The 13,495-nt window shown below is 36.8% G+C and overlaps 1 protein-coding gene across 1 annotated transcript; it reads right to left on the bottom strand.

Annotated features, from left to right (window-relative positions):
* Nucleotides 1-3,644: 3,644 nt before the first annotated feature.
* On the bottom strand, nt 3,645-7,920 carry LOC142532985 (RNA-binding KH domain-containing protein RCF3). Its single transcript, XM_075639555.1, has 8 exons — nt 6,913-7,920; nt 5,737-6,210; nt 5,417-5,659; nt 4,542-4,796; nt 4,392-4,456; nt 4,191-4,296; nt 3,980-4,106; nt 3,645-3,882 (listed from the first exon to the last, which is right to left on the bottom strand). Exons 1-8 carry the CDS (start codon nt 7,612-7,614, stop codon nt 3,863-3,865), a joined length of 1,992 nt encoding a protein of 663 aa, XP_075495670.1. The 5' UTR covers nt 7,615-7,920; the 3' UTR covers nt 3,645-3,862.
* Nucleotides 7,921-13,495: the final 5,575 nt, after the last annotated feature.

Here is a 13,495-nt window from a genome sequence, read left to right as displayed (position 1 = left end):
ACGGTGATGTCAAAAGGGGGGAAAGAGAGTGGCAAAAGGCAATTCAAGAAGCAGAACTATCTGTAATGAAGGAATTACGTGAGTCAAAAGAAAAGGAAGACAAAGCTAAAGCTGGGGAACAAAGCTCAGGTTCAAGAAGGGAAATTAGTCATCTCGAACAATTGTGAAATACTTTGAACATTGTAATTTCATTCACTTAATGAAATACAATTCTTAAAAAAATTACTATGCTGAATAGTCTTCCAGCTGGGTTTTGTCATCACCAAAAAGGGGGAAATTGTTGAAGAAAATATTATTCCCAAGAATTTTGGCGTATGACAAAAACAAGACAGCTCTGCGGTTCATATGTGTGACTTATATCAGTTCAACCGTCCAGCTCAAATAATAGTGTATCTTTCTAACCGGCCAAAGCTAAAAGGAGTTTCAACCGCTTATCAGAACCGGATCATTTAAAGGAGCATTAATTGCTCAAAGACATTCTCTGACCGGTTTAATACATTCAAAGTATTACAGCATCTTGAAGTCATCATATATACATCTGCTCCAAGATTGATCCGCATTTATGATCCTATCCCAAATAAGAGAGACCAAGTATAGACTGCATGTTCTGATGCTAAATACAGTTACTATAAAAGGAACTCCTCAAGAAAAACATTTCAGAACGGTGCTGAGCAAAAGGAAGATTAAATGTGTTCATTAAAGAACATTTAATGCTCATAAAGACGACAGCGACTCATGTGTTCAGAGAATCAGGTTAACGTTGCTATGTCCTTCCCGACCGTTAAGAAAATCGTGTATATTAACGGAAGAAGTGTGCTAGCAGAAACGGGTCTTTTCAGCTCACAATCGAATCATAACAGCTTGCTTGCATACTTGAAAAGATCTCTGAGCGCTCTTAAAAGTTTACATACTACTTCGCTTAATCAGCACGCTTTCAACAGAAAATCATTTGATCATCTTAGGATCATTTTCGTGCTACTCACACCAAACCGTTTATTCTCATTTGTAACCTCTTGGTTATTAGATCAAGTCTTGTTATCTGATGAACTGAGTGTTCTTAATATCCAGAAGCGTAAAGTGATCACTAAGAGTTCCAATATCGGCGGTGTGATAAGTCCTGATTGGAGTGGGCTGTTGCAAATACGTTGTAAAGACAAAGTCTTTTAGTGGAATCATTCCTAGAAAAGAAAGAAGGGGTGACGTAGGAGTATTCACTCTCCGAACATCCATAAAAATCTTCTGTTATTTACTTATCGCAAGCTCTTACTTTCTTAACCGCAATTTGTTAAGTTTGCTAAAAGTGTTTGAACTGTCATTGGAAATTGAGAACCGTTTTCCGCACTCATCAGTGGTTCAAGTTTCCAACCGTTTGAGAAAGAATTTTCAACCGCCTAAAAACGTTTGAAAAACTTATTTTAAATAAGAAAATTTGAAAGAGTTCATTCACCCCCCTCTAAACTCTTCCGATCCCAACAAAAGTTAGTCATTGAATAATAAGTAAAATAGAGAACACATGCACATTTTAAATAATAAAGTAGTAAAACATCCGTAAACATATGAAGCGCCCATGAAAACAACCTAGGGTTGAGTACACAAGATATAACCGTTGCACTTAAGCAATACGTGTGAAGAACTTCAAAACATAACAACATAGGCATGTTTATAGTCCACAACAGATCAATGCCAATAAAGGATTTCACAATACAAACCCCTTTTTTTCAGGTGGAAACATTCCAAGCTCAAAACATACGATAAAAAGGCGCAAAAAATTCAACAGGGGAGTCTATGGGAGTAAAAATATTACAAGAGGACAACTAAAAGCACAAATAAACAGTGAGTCCTTTGAATTTATCAATTCCTTCTTATATATACGTAGATGTGGGAAAAAATACCGAAATATCGAAATACCGTATCGAAAAAAATACCGAACTTACCGAAAAAATCGGTATACCGAACATACCGTACCGAAATTTTCGGTATCGGTATGAAATATTTTTTTTCGGTATTTCGGTATATACCGAAATATCGAAAATAATTTTTTATTATTTTTTTTTTTAAATTTAAGTTCGGTATACCGAAAAAATGTCGGTATACCGGTATACCGAAAACAGTATACCGACATTTTTTCGATATACCGACAATTTTCGGTATCGGTACGGTACCGGTATGAAATTTTTCATACCGAAAATTCGGTATACCGAAGTATACCGTACCGTACCCACCCCTATTAATACATGTATGTGTGAAACTTAGCAATGATTTTTTATTACTATTTTATTGTGTTCAATTGCTTCACTCGTAAATAAACACTTATCAGAATCATGTGACCACAAAATTGAAGCGAAGAGTATTTTTGGGGAGCTGAATAAGAGAAACAACCACCCAACATCTTTCAATAAACAAATCAAACAACATAACAACAACAAAATCCTGTAAAGATCATAATCACCAATGATTAAATAAAACAGTAACCAAAATAAAATCCCTTCCAAAGAAACGCAAAAAACTTCGACAACATAACAATCCTTAAAAATTCAACAGAAACAAGGTTTAGGTATCGAATCCAAAACAATATGGAGCTTTAAAAAAATAGACGAACAGAGCGCAAAAGGGAAACAACAGCAGGAAAACCCACGTACGAACTAAGAACAGGACGAAGACCAGAAGAAATTGAAGAAACCGTTGAAAAATATATTGACTCTTCATCGTAAATCCAATTCATAGTCAATGTCTTACAAAAACCAATCAAGAAACAAAGTAACGCAAACTAACCATATCATAACCCATAAAATTTTCGTTCAAACAAATCAAGGAACATAACAGTGACAAATAAATAACATGAAAAACTACAACGAATTAATTACAACGAAAGCAAAAGCTAACGAATGATTCCCGGTATTTTATCTTCACCTTTCTTCATCCTTTTTTCACTCGTTATTCTTTTCCTTTTTTGTCCCACCAAAAGAGAAGGAAACAAAAATGATTGGGTAATTTCACCAAATTCGGAGCATATATCGATCACTTTTCTTAATATTTATAGCGTCGTCATTTTCTTTTCATTTTATTAGAAAAATTTTATACACAATATGGATTAAATTTAAGCCAAAAAAAAACAAAAACAAAAGGAAGAAAGTTAACACAATAGAGGCTTACCAATGCCAAGGAGGAGGAATACCATGCAGCAAAGTGAAGACCGAAAAACTGCACGGATGGTGAAGACAACACACCAAGCGAACCTTTTGTGGGTGGACTTTGCTCGGTGCAAGGGTGGGAGGTCGAAAACCAAGGCTCCAAAACGATGGAAAACGAGGAAAACATAGAGAAAGGGCGAAGAAGGAAGTCAACTATCACTGTAACCTGCAGGCTGCACCTGTGTGTTATGGTGGAGAGAGGAGCCAATCCCATGTGCTATTGCCCCTTCTATGCCCTGCCGTGGAAAGAGCAAGCCCGTAACACCTATTGGAGCTTAACTTGCAACCGTACTGAAACTGGCCAATTTGCTCAGATTCATACTTTAATATAAGTAGATTAATATTATTTCATTATTGATTACTATTATCGTAACGTGTTCAATGATAAGGATAATTTGTTGCGAGGATTCAAAAAAATCCTCAATCTCATACCCGATAACGTGCCCGAACTCGCCCTATTTCTTATATTTTTTTTACATTCCAAGATAACTTGATAATTTTTTTTGGGGAAAGATAACTTGATTTGATACAAACAACCAACATTATATATAAAACCAAACCAAATCAAACCGAGGCAGAAAGCTCAAATGCCCAACAGTTTCATTTCGTACATTCCGCTGCTAAATAAACAAACAGGAAATCTCGAATGCCGTAAAATTCTTCAGTCGCATTTACGGGCCATCCTCCTCAGCTGAATGAATATCAGCAGCAATATCAGATAAATTGCTTGAGGATTGTAGGTGTGTGCAGATGAATATATACATGTAGAAAATAGAAATCTCACTTACTGCTTAAAATAAATCCTTGAAGCAAACTTTGAGCTTTCTCGGCCTGATCTGGAGTACCTGATATTTGTATGATCTTTTCACTTGCGTCTGCTCCGTCTTCAATCAGTCTCACGGACGCTCCAGATAACTGTTCCCATAAATGCCATATGTCAAAATGCTGCATATCCTTGCATGTGAAAAGGGTACAAGAAACAAGAAAAGCCACGCTCACCTCACTTATAAATGCAAGTTTTTTGGATTTTGTAACAAGTTTAGCTGCCGTATGGGGTGGTAATACAACTTCCAGTGTGCTTCTGGTGACAAGTGGTACAGTAATTCTGGGACGACAAGTGAAAAGGCAAAAGATGAGAACATGGCAGTGTAGAGAGAAATCTCCATCTCGAGAGATACTACTACCGGGATGATGCACTACCTGTTCAAAATACTGGGAGTATCTTCACGATGAACAACTTCATTGGGCTTCAATGTTACAATGTCCTGCAAATTAAGCACCAACAATTAAACAGCTGTTCTAAATCAACCACAAATCCTACAGGCAAGAAACAAGCCCTGTTTTACTGACTTTTGTTTTCTGCACTGAAGCCGAGGTTGATGTGCTCTGATGATTTGAAACAATTGTACCATTTCCAGAATGGGTAGATGGAGTCGTATTGTCGCTGGATGCTGATTCGGGTTCAGCAGCACCTTCCATATGACTAGATATAGAAATAGTTGGTGCTGGCAAATCCTTTTCAAGAAATTCCCTGTATATGTAACTCCGAACCCTTGATGTTACCTCGATTAGAGCCTCTCGAGCTGCTTTGATCTCCCCGACTATCTGTTCGTACAAAAATGTACCAAATTGGCATCTTGTCTAACAGCCAAATATGGGTGTTTGGTCACAAATATTTCAAGCACCAGGCAATTGACAAGACGAACAACAATCACCAAGGACCAACACACATAACAAGATGTACCTATTAATACTTTTATGAGGGCATACATATGTTCAGTGGAAACAGCTAAATGTGGTAGCTTGGTGTCACCGGATACATGTTTCTCTAAAAAATTTATTGCAATTCTAGTAGATGCATTAATTTATAAACGGAAACACCAATATGGAAACAGGAAGCCATAATTAACACCAGTTACGTATATTTTTTCATTAAGGGGAACTTGAACTAAATGGTATAATATTGCACGTGTCTCTTTTGAAATATCAATTTGCCACGTAGGTACGATAAACATAATGCTTAAGCTCTTGTACGATTTAAAATATTTGAAATACATTATTACTATCAATACTAGTTTTTGATAAAGTGGTATCTGCTCGATTCTATCAATTTTTTTTATCACTTGGGCCACCTGAAGTACTTGATGAAAACAGTTGAGAGACATGAATATTTTTAAAATATATTGATGCGTTTAAATTTACAAGTGCATCACATGAGAACCAACCTGGATAATCTCATTGCTCCCCAATACAGCAGCGGGAAGTTTTCCTCTCGGTAAGATCTCCACATTCGCCCCACCCATTTTTCCCTTGTCTAGTAATGAGCCATCTTTTAAGCATCCAATTTCATCTGATTGTAAAAGTAATCGAGTGGTAATAATATTTTCTTTTTCTGGGGCAATATCAACTATGCGGGTTTGGATATGCAACAAGGCTTCTTGAGCAGGAAACAACTCATCATCAGGACCCTAAAGCAAATCCAGAGAAACAACTTACACAATTTTGCAAAATCGCCGCTTACCCGGAAAAAAAAACAGTTGAATACCTCATCAGATAATATAGTAATTATACGCTCATCTGAACCAGCAACTGGATCAGCAACATCAACATTGACACCTATTTCGTTTTGAAGCAAGTCCATGATCCCATCTGACTCTCCAACAACACATTCAACTTTTTCAACAGGGCAGAATATTCGAAACACAATTTCATCACCGCAGTAAGATGGAGCATTGTCAGGTAAAGGACCAGGTCCAGACTCGAGGGCATATCCAGATGAACGTGAGGAATAGTTGTTACCCTTGGAACCAGCAGAGTATCTTAGTCCGAAACTTGTATTTTCAGCAGAAGATCTCCTAGCTATAGCACCATTCAAGCGAAAATCATCATCGGTAACACCAAAACGCTCTGGTGAATGTAGCTGATTACTGAAATTGCTTCTATCTCGATGCTGACTCTCTCTCAAGCGTGACGATATTATCGCTATAGCATTTTTCACAGCATTCATTTCACCAACCACCTGCAGAGAGATTAATAAATATATACGGAATTAGGCCATTTCCAGGCAAGAATGGAAAAAATATCAATCTAACAAAACTCAAGAGCATGGCTAAATAAACTAGATGTGATCCACAAAAGAGTAAGGAATCAAACTGAAGAGTGCACTATTTTAGTTTATTAGTGCTCAAGCTATTTCCTTTCAATCACATGGAATCTTCTGCATGTTTAGACTAAGAACAAAAGAAACTAAATAACGCGGAAACAAAGAACTGTGAATGGACTAGCCCTAATAGCACATCCTGTAGACAATTGAAAAACTAGGTGCTTCATTCAAAGTTCAAACCACAATCATGAAGTTGAAATGAAAATGCCGAACCCAGTGAAAATCCATAAAGTTTCTCAAGTAGATGCCCAACAGCTACTAGCTTACATACAGACTATTTAACCTGATCGAGTTCATAAATAAAGGAGCTGCACCATTTTAGGATTACACCCAAACCATCCAAAATATCCAGTCATCGAAGTTCAGAAAACAGTTCATTTAAAAGAGTCGAATAACTGGAGTCGAGAAATCTGGATTTTGCAACTACACCCATGCAGTTTCCTGCTTGTATCAGAGTTTATGGTTTATTGTGATTATTATTATATTATTACTTCAATTTATGCACCAGTCATGCGGGCAGATATACGCAAGAGTCCAGAGAGAAAACACAATCGAAACCTGAACTATTTCTTCGGACATGGCAACGCATCGTGGCAAAGTGTGATCTCTAGGTAAAACCCTAATATGAGTCTTGGTCTCAATCCTCATTTGCTCAATTATCTTCCCCCCTTTCCCCAACAAACTCCCCACATGTATCCGCGACACCACCAGCCTCGTCACCATTTTACCGCCATTACCGCCTCCCCTGTTACCATATTCTTCATTCACATCCTCCCCAAACCCACCGTATCCTCCCATCTCCGTCTCCAAGATCCGTTCGTGTATCAAAGACAATGCCTCCTGAGCAGGCGAGAAATTGGGCAACCTCCCATCTGGGTCCCGCCGCCGTGTGTCGGAAATCTCTATAATCCTCTCTTCATCCCCAGGAATCAGCTCGTGGACATTGATCCACGCCCCCGTGTGCTGCCTAATCGCCTTAATTATGCTCCCAGATTTCCCAATCACACCACCGGCCTTGACATCGTGGCAGAGAATTCTGTAGCTAGTGGTGACCATCAAAGAAGGGTCCTGCATTTTGCGCCCTCCGCCTCCACCGCCTCCCCCAACTGAGGAACGGCGAGGGTAGCTCGGAGCGTAATGGTGTCCCCCTGCACCACCACCATGTGAATTGTTTCCGTAGCGCGGTTTGCTCCTTGAGTGTAGGGTTTCAGATTCATAGTCCTGGTCATAATAGTATCTCTTAGATCTAGATCTCTCCATAGGGTAAAAAAACAAAAAACTGTTCAAATACAATCCAGATTCAGTTCACAATCTCAGGCATTCCAGAGCAGATGAAATTAGGATTTCTGCAGGGTTCAAATCCCTTAAACCTTCCCGAAAATCCTCAAATCCTTCAAACGCTAAATGGGAACTTGAATCTAGAACAGATCCACCATTATCGCAGAGGATTGAACTTGAAGTCGAATAGCCAGCCAGTGGTCTGCATAATATTTGTGATCTCTTATTCTATTATTATCCCTAATTTATGACGAGCTATGTGATCAGTGTTCGTGTCTCGTTGTACATGAAGAGGTACATGTTCGGTCTCAACTAGTCATTATTTCATATAAATTCAATGCTAGTGATAAATAATTTATGGTTGAATTTGGATGAATGATTTATTAAGTAATCAGATTATATTTGATCTTGAATCGAAATTTATTATATTTATTTTACATAAATTCGAAATATATCAAAATTTTAAAAGAGAAAGTGAAAAACAGAAAATCAGATGTGAGTAATGTATATTTAAATTTTTTACCTGTATAACTTTTAAAGAAGTAGAATCAATGTCATGTTATTTTTCGATACTGTTAAATTAAACACAAGCTAATTTTCAAGTTGAAAGATCGGTTCTAACACTTTCAAAGGTGCTTCAAACACAATATTATCAATGAGCTTCAATATCTCGTGTTCTAAGAATGTATACATCAATTGATTAGATCGAGTTTGATTTTAAACTAAACGGAAAATACTCGAAATAATCATTCGTTAAGAAAGCTGACTAATTTGAAAACCTTTTAACTTGTGTGTACTGAATAACTGAAATAAGGGGGATCAGTTCGAGTTTGTATCAGTTCAGTTATGGAAAGAACTAAACTGATCAAATCAGTTTTAAAAAAATAGTTAAACAGTTAGTAACACAAGATATGTTTATGGATATTCAGAGACGTGAACAGCTTCTATGTCATCCCTTCTACCACTTCAGGTAGGATCTACTAGAAGACTTTGATTTATACAACAGCTTGTACAAACCTACTCAGGTTAGAACTTACCATACTGTCTAACTGAACTTCTAGTCCAGACTAAAGGCAACACCTTCCAGCCAACATTTGTTCAACGTCTATGTGTCAAAGACTACATATACAAATTTTACATCTTTGTGCAAGACTCACTCAGCTAGTCAGTACGCTCTATTTTTTGTATATGTGAGTGATGGTGAGTGTGCATGTGTGTGAGAACTGATATATGAATAAAACACGAAAGTGTTCTCACACACTGAGGGAAAAGTGCTTCTAAACTAAGCTGATAACACTTTGAATGTTCCCTATAATATGGGTTAATTGCTTCTTGTAAGCTGATGTGCATTATGCGAGCCCTTCTTCTTCTCTCTTCTTTTTTCACACACTCATCTCTGTGTATTTCTTGATGGCCTTGATCTTGTATTTATAAAGGCATTGTGACCGTACACTAAGATTCGTCAAATATGTTCGTTGCAATTTGAATTCATTCCTCGAAATGTGTCTGTACTTTCCGACAGTCATTCTGGAACGTTTTGGCTTTATGCTATGCTGCAACGTCCATTATTGTCTTTTAACTAGACAAAAGCTTGTCTTTAATGAACACAATTAGATTCCATTTGAATAAGCTTGTCGTGTAGTGAGAACTGATTGATTTCTAATTGATGTTCTGAACTGGTTAGTTGAACTAATCTTGAACTGGTTTGGTGAAATCAGTTGGCTCGTCAGCTGAAACTGATTTCACTACTTCAGTTGAACTGATCAGTTGGGCTCTTCATCAGTTGAGCTCTTCATTAGCTAGCCGGGCTTCTGAAGGTCTTCTGCTGAACTGCCTATCAGCTGGTCAATCAGTTGAGCTAGTTCAGTTTGAGCAATCAGTTAACGCTTTCAGTTTGCTTCTCGATAGTTTCAGTTTTTGCTCGGTAACTGATCAGCTCGAATCTTAATCAGTTTCAGCTTCTGCACACTTACGTAAATTTATTAGAAACAAAACAATAGGTTTTGTTAACATCAAAATCAAGATTGCGAACATGGAATGTTTTAACACAAGTGAAAAGCCAAAATCACTATTTTGTAATGATTACAAGCACTCCCAAGTTATTCATTTCCTTCAATAAATGTGTGAATCGATACAAATGAAATTAGGAGGTAGATAAATTGAAAAACACTTAAATCCCATGGGTATAAACTTTAATATAATTAGCAACGAAGGGGAATGAATGGGAGATAAGGAGATGAAAAAAGAACAAATGAAATGGGTCGCAATTAATTACATACCAAATCAAACGACACTCATGAAAGGCTAATGGAAAGATTTTGCAATGCTTCATCTTCTTATCATACTTGCTTAAATTATTAAATTTGTATCAAAATTTGGTCTTCCTCGTCTTTTTTTCATATGCAAAATGCAGCGAAATAAACAATTTATCACACAATTACTTTACATGAATAAACTAAGACATAAATAATTATGCATAAGTGTATTTTGTGCGGTGTCTCAAATCAAAAGATTCACTAGAAAATATATTCTATTTATATACAGAAAGGAATATTAATGAATAAGACAAAGCTAACTCCCTTAACAGATCAAAGTGCATCTTAAATTTCTATTAACAAAAATAACTAAACAACTACAGAAGAAAGCTCTGTGAAACCAAAATCTCGTTCAATGAACAATTCTCAAATAACACTTTGATTAGGTGTTGTGTTTGAGCGTCTTCAACGCTTCAAGGCAAGACAACAATATAGCGAGACTCGACCACTTGATTTCTTCATAACAACACACAATTCTATTTTTCTTTTCTCTCTCTCGTTGCACGCCCTTGAAGCATCTATTCTTCGATATATATAAAGTCTCTTTGACCTAAAGAGGATTACTTTAATAGATACATATAAAACATGGAAAATAGAGTTTTATTAAGAGATAAACTCTTTTAAACATAGAAAGTCATATCTAGAATCTTTTAAATATCATTAGCAAAGAAAGACAAAACTTTACTACTTGAATATTTTAATGCATAATATTATTTAAAAAAACAATAATTAAGGAACAAATTATGTCTTGCATGACAAGACATCATTTCTCTTTTTGGATAAAACACACAAAAATATTTAGACACAACTCTCTTTGAGTTTGAGGCATGTCTCTCCCTTAATTCAATCATGTTATATGAGATGTTGCTAGAGGTGTTGGCAACATGAGTTGAAAACATTTATCTATTAAATGATAAAGCATAAAGAACAAAACATAAAAAAAACAGAGATAAGAGCAAAACATCAAAACTAAAAAGGCTAAGAAGTTGCTTCAAAGATAATCGGTGACATTTTATTGACAAGAGCCAAAATCTCTGCTTCATCATCATTATCTCCAGATATTTTTGCACCTTCATTACCATTTCCTTTTTTTTTTCCAGAATGGACAACCACATCAAGGAGGAGGCGGTATTCAGCAGCCTGAGCCTCATGGTCAGTGATGAGTTCCTTAACATGGGCAATCGATTTGTGCATGCAGAGAAGATGGAGACAACTTAATGTAGTCTGAGGGGGCTGCAGCAGGCATCAAGGACGTGTTGCCATCATCAGGGGTAACAATAAATTCATGCCATGGGAGATCCACTTTTCTATTTCCTTTAAATTAGGCAGGTGCAATCTTCAAAAGTTCATTGGCACACGAGAGCTTCTCATCGATGTGGCAAATAAAGCCCTCAAACTCTAAGTGACCATATATCAGATAGCGGAAGGGAAATTTGTTGGACTTCAATCCACCGTCTGCAAACAACAACACGGTCTTGTGTTAGAGTAGGTGTCCGTCGAGCCAAGTGTTGGCCGAGGGTTCATGATAAAACTCTATGTATAAACAGTCTTTATTTTAATAATTTTTGAATTTATCATTTTGGCACTTCTTTATCAGTATACACATGCTAGTTGCATAGATAAAGCCCTTGAATATACAAATAGTAGAAAGAATATGAGATGCTCATATGATGAGTATCATGAACCTCATATTTGTAATACTGTATATTCTAAACGGTTCCTAGTCGATTCAGCCGCCAATAAGAAGGATATAGGCCGCTCGAGTTCGAGACTAGTATCTGCGATGTGAGTACCATGTTTCATTGGTAGGGAACATTGTGATGTCCGAGCATGCAGATAGGTGCTCCTTGTAGAGTGCACTGAACAACCCTCCATAAAAGGACTTTCCAAGTGGTTCTCACTTATCGAGTGGAAAAGTCCTAGTTTATGGTTGTACATCATTAGTCCTTATGACCCGGGACAACATTGAGACTCTATGTGCTAGAATTACACTTTGACTTGTTTACCGACTCTCATGGGGTCATCAGGTGGCAAGGTTGGGTGTTCTGTTGAAACATATAGGAGTCGATGCATTGTAGTCGAGGATTCACCGCTTACCTTCGGGTATGGATATCCTATGTGTTCTCATGTGTATGTAGGTTGAAATCTCTGATCAGAGTATGGTGGTAATTATGAAAGGGGTTTCATAGATTACACCATCGATGCAACTACGAAATGACACATAGTATCGATTCATTGACAACTCTCGATAAACCAATGGTTGTCGAATCGGTCGGGATATATGAGTTGAAGGGACCGTACTGTACGCTAACCATAATTGAATGGTTCTTGCAGGCACTATCATTTGATACCTAGGGAATCATGTAAGCGATGCTGCTAGGCGTTTAACATGATTGGTTGGGTACTATCAGACTTGAGTTCTGACGTTCTTGTTATCAAGGAGTTGATAAGTAAGAATGGAGCAATTGGGTTATGCTCATATAAGGACATGTTTAGTCCGAATCAAATGGAGATGTGAACCCACGACTAGTTGTATCAATGAACCATTGAGGGCCACACAAGTACTAGCTTTCTAGATCCCGTTGAGAAGTAAAAATAGTTCAATGTGTTGAACGGCTTATAAATGAGTTTATAAGCGTTGAGAAAAATAGAAGTATGATTTTTATGAGAGAAATGTAATTTTTAATTTATGAATGTGTTCCTAAATTAAAAATAGGCCAAGTAAATAATGTATTTGAAAATTGTGATTTTCATAAACATTATTATGGACTAAATTAAATTAATTCAAGTGTTGAATTAATTAAACACTAGTGGGCCTAGTAGAGTCCAAATAATTAAATTAATTCAAGTGTTGAATTAATTAAATAACATTGGGCCTTGTAGAGCCCAATTGGAAATAATTATTTAACTAGTTGGCTTGAGTAAAATCAAGTAAAGTCTAATTGGGCTCAAATATGTTTGAGACAATTTAAATAGTCCATGGGCCTTGTAATAGTTACAAGCCCAAGTCACATTGCATGCTTGGGAGGTGAAGAGTTGGGGAATACTTTTGACTAAAATAATGCATGGCATGCAACCTTTTTGGATCAATTTTTTGCACTACCAAGACAACTCATCCTCCCTCATTCAACACCTACCTTGGCCGAAACTTGAGTTTTTTTTACTCTCCAAGTTTTTCTCTTCTTTTCTTCTTCAAGTGTTTAGGAAGAAATATTCTTCTCCTTGAAAAATTCTCTTAATTTTCTAGTGTAAATTATGAGGGGATTTACCTAGCAAGTGGTGTGTCTAATTTTTGAAGGAAGGAGAGCTTGTAGACTTGTCATCCTTGAAGAGCCAAGTTGTTTACAACTTGGTTGGTGCCATTCATCAATCTCTTGAGATTGATAGGTAAATTCTAAAACACCCTATGTATGTCTTTGGTGTTTTATTTTATTTGCTACACAATATTATGAGGTGGCCGAAATATTCCATGAAAAATCAAAATTTTTAACTTCCGTTGCATTTTCGGTCACCGTAACCGATCCCCTTTCATCTTGAATACCAGTTTT

This window comes from Primulina tabacum, chromosome 18 (assembly GCF_025594145.1).
Source record: "Primulina tabacum isolate GXHZ01 chromosome 18, ASM2559414v2, whole genome shotgun sequence".
NCBI lineage: Eukaryota > Viridiplantae > Streptophyta > Magnoliopsida > Lamiales > Gesneriaceae > Primulina > Primulina tabacum.
This window is presented reverse-complemented; position numbering and strand designations above follow the sequence as displayed.

Bases quoted from the DNA above. Each gene is read 5' to 3' on its own strand.
- LOC142532985 (XM_075639555.1), bottom strand. From the start codon at position 7,614: ATGGAGAGATCTAGATCTAAGAGATACTATTATGACCAGGACTATGAA. The intron at 4,297-4,391 runs GTAGTGCATCAT...TTGTCGTCCCAG, and splicing joins ACTCCCAGTATTTTGAACAG to AATTACTGTACCACTTGTCA. The intron at 4,107-4,190 runs GTGAGCGTGGCT...TTATGGGAACAG, and splicing joins AACTTGCATTTATAAGTGAG to TTATCTGGAGCGTCCGTGAG.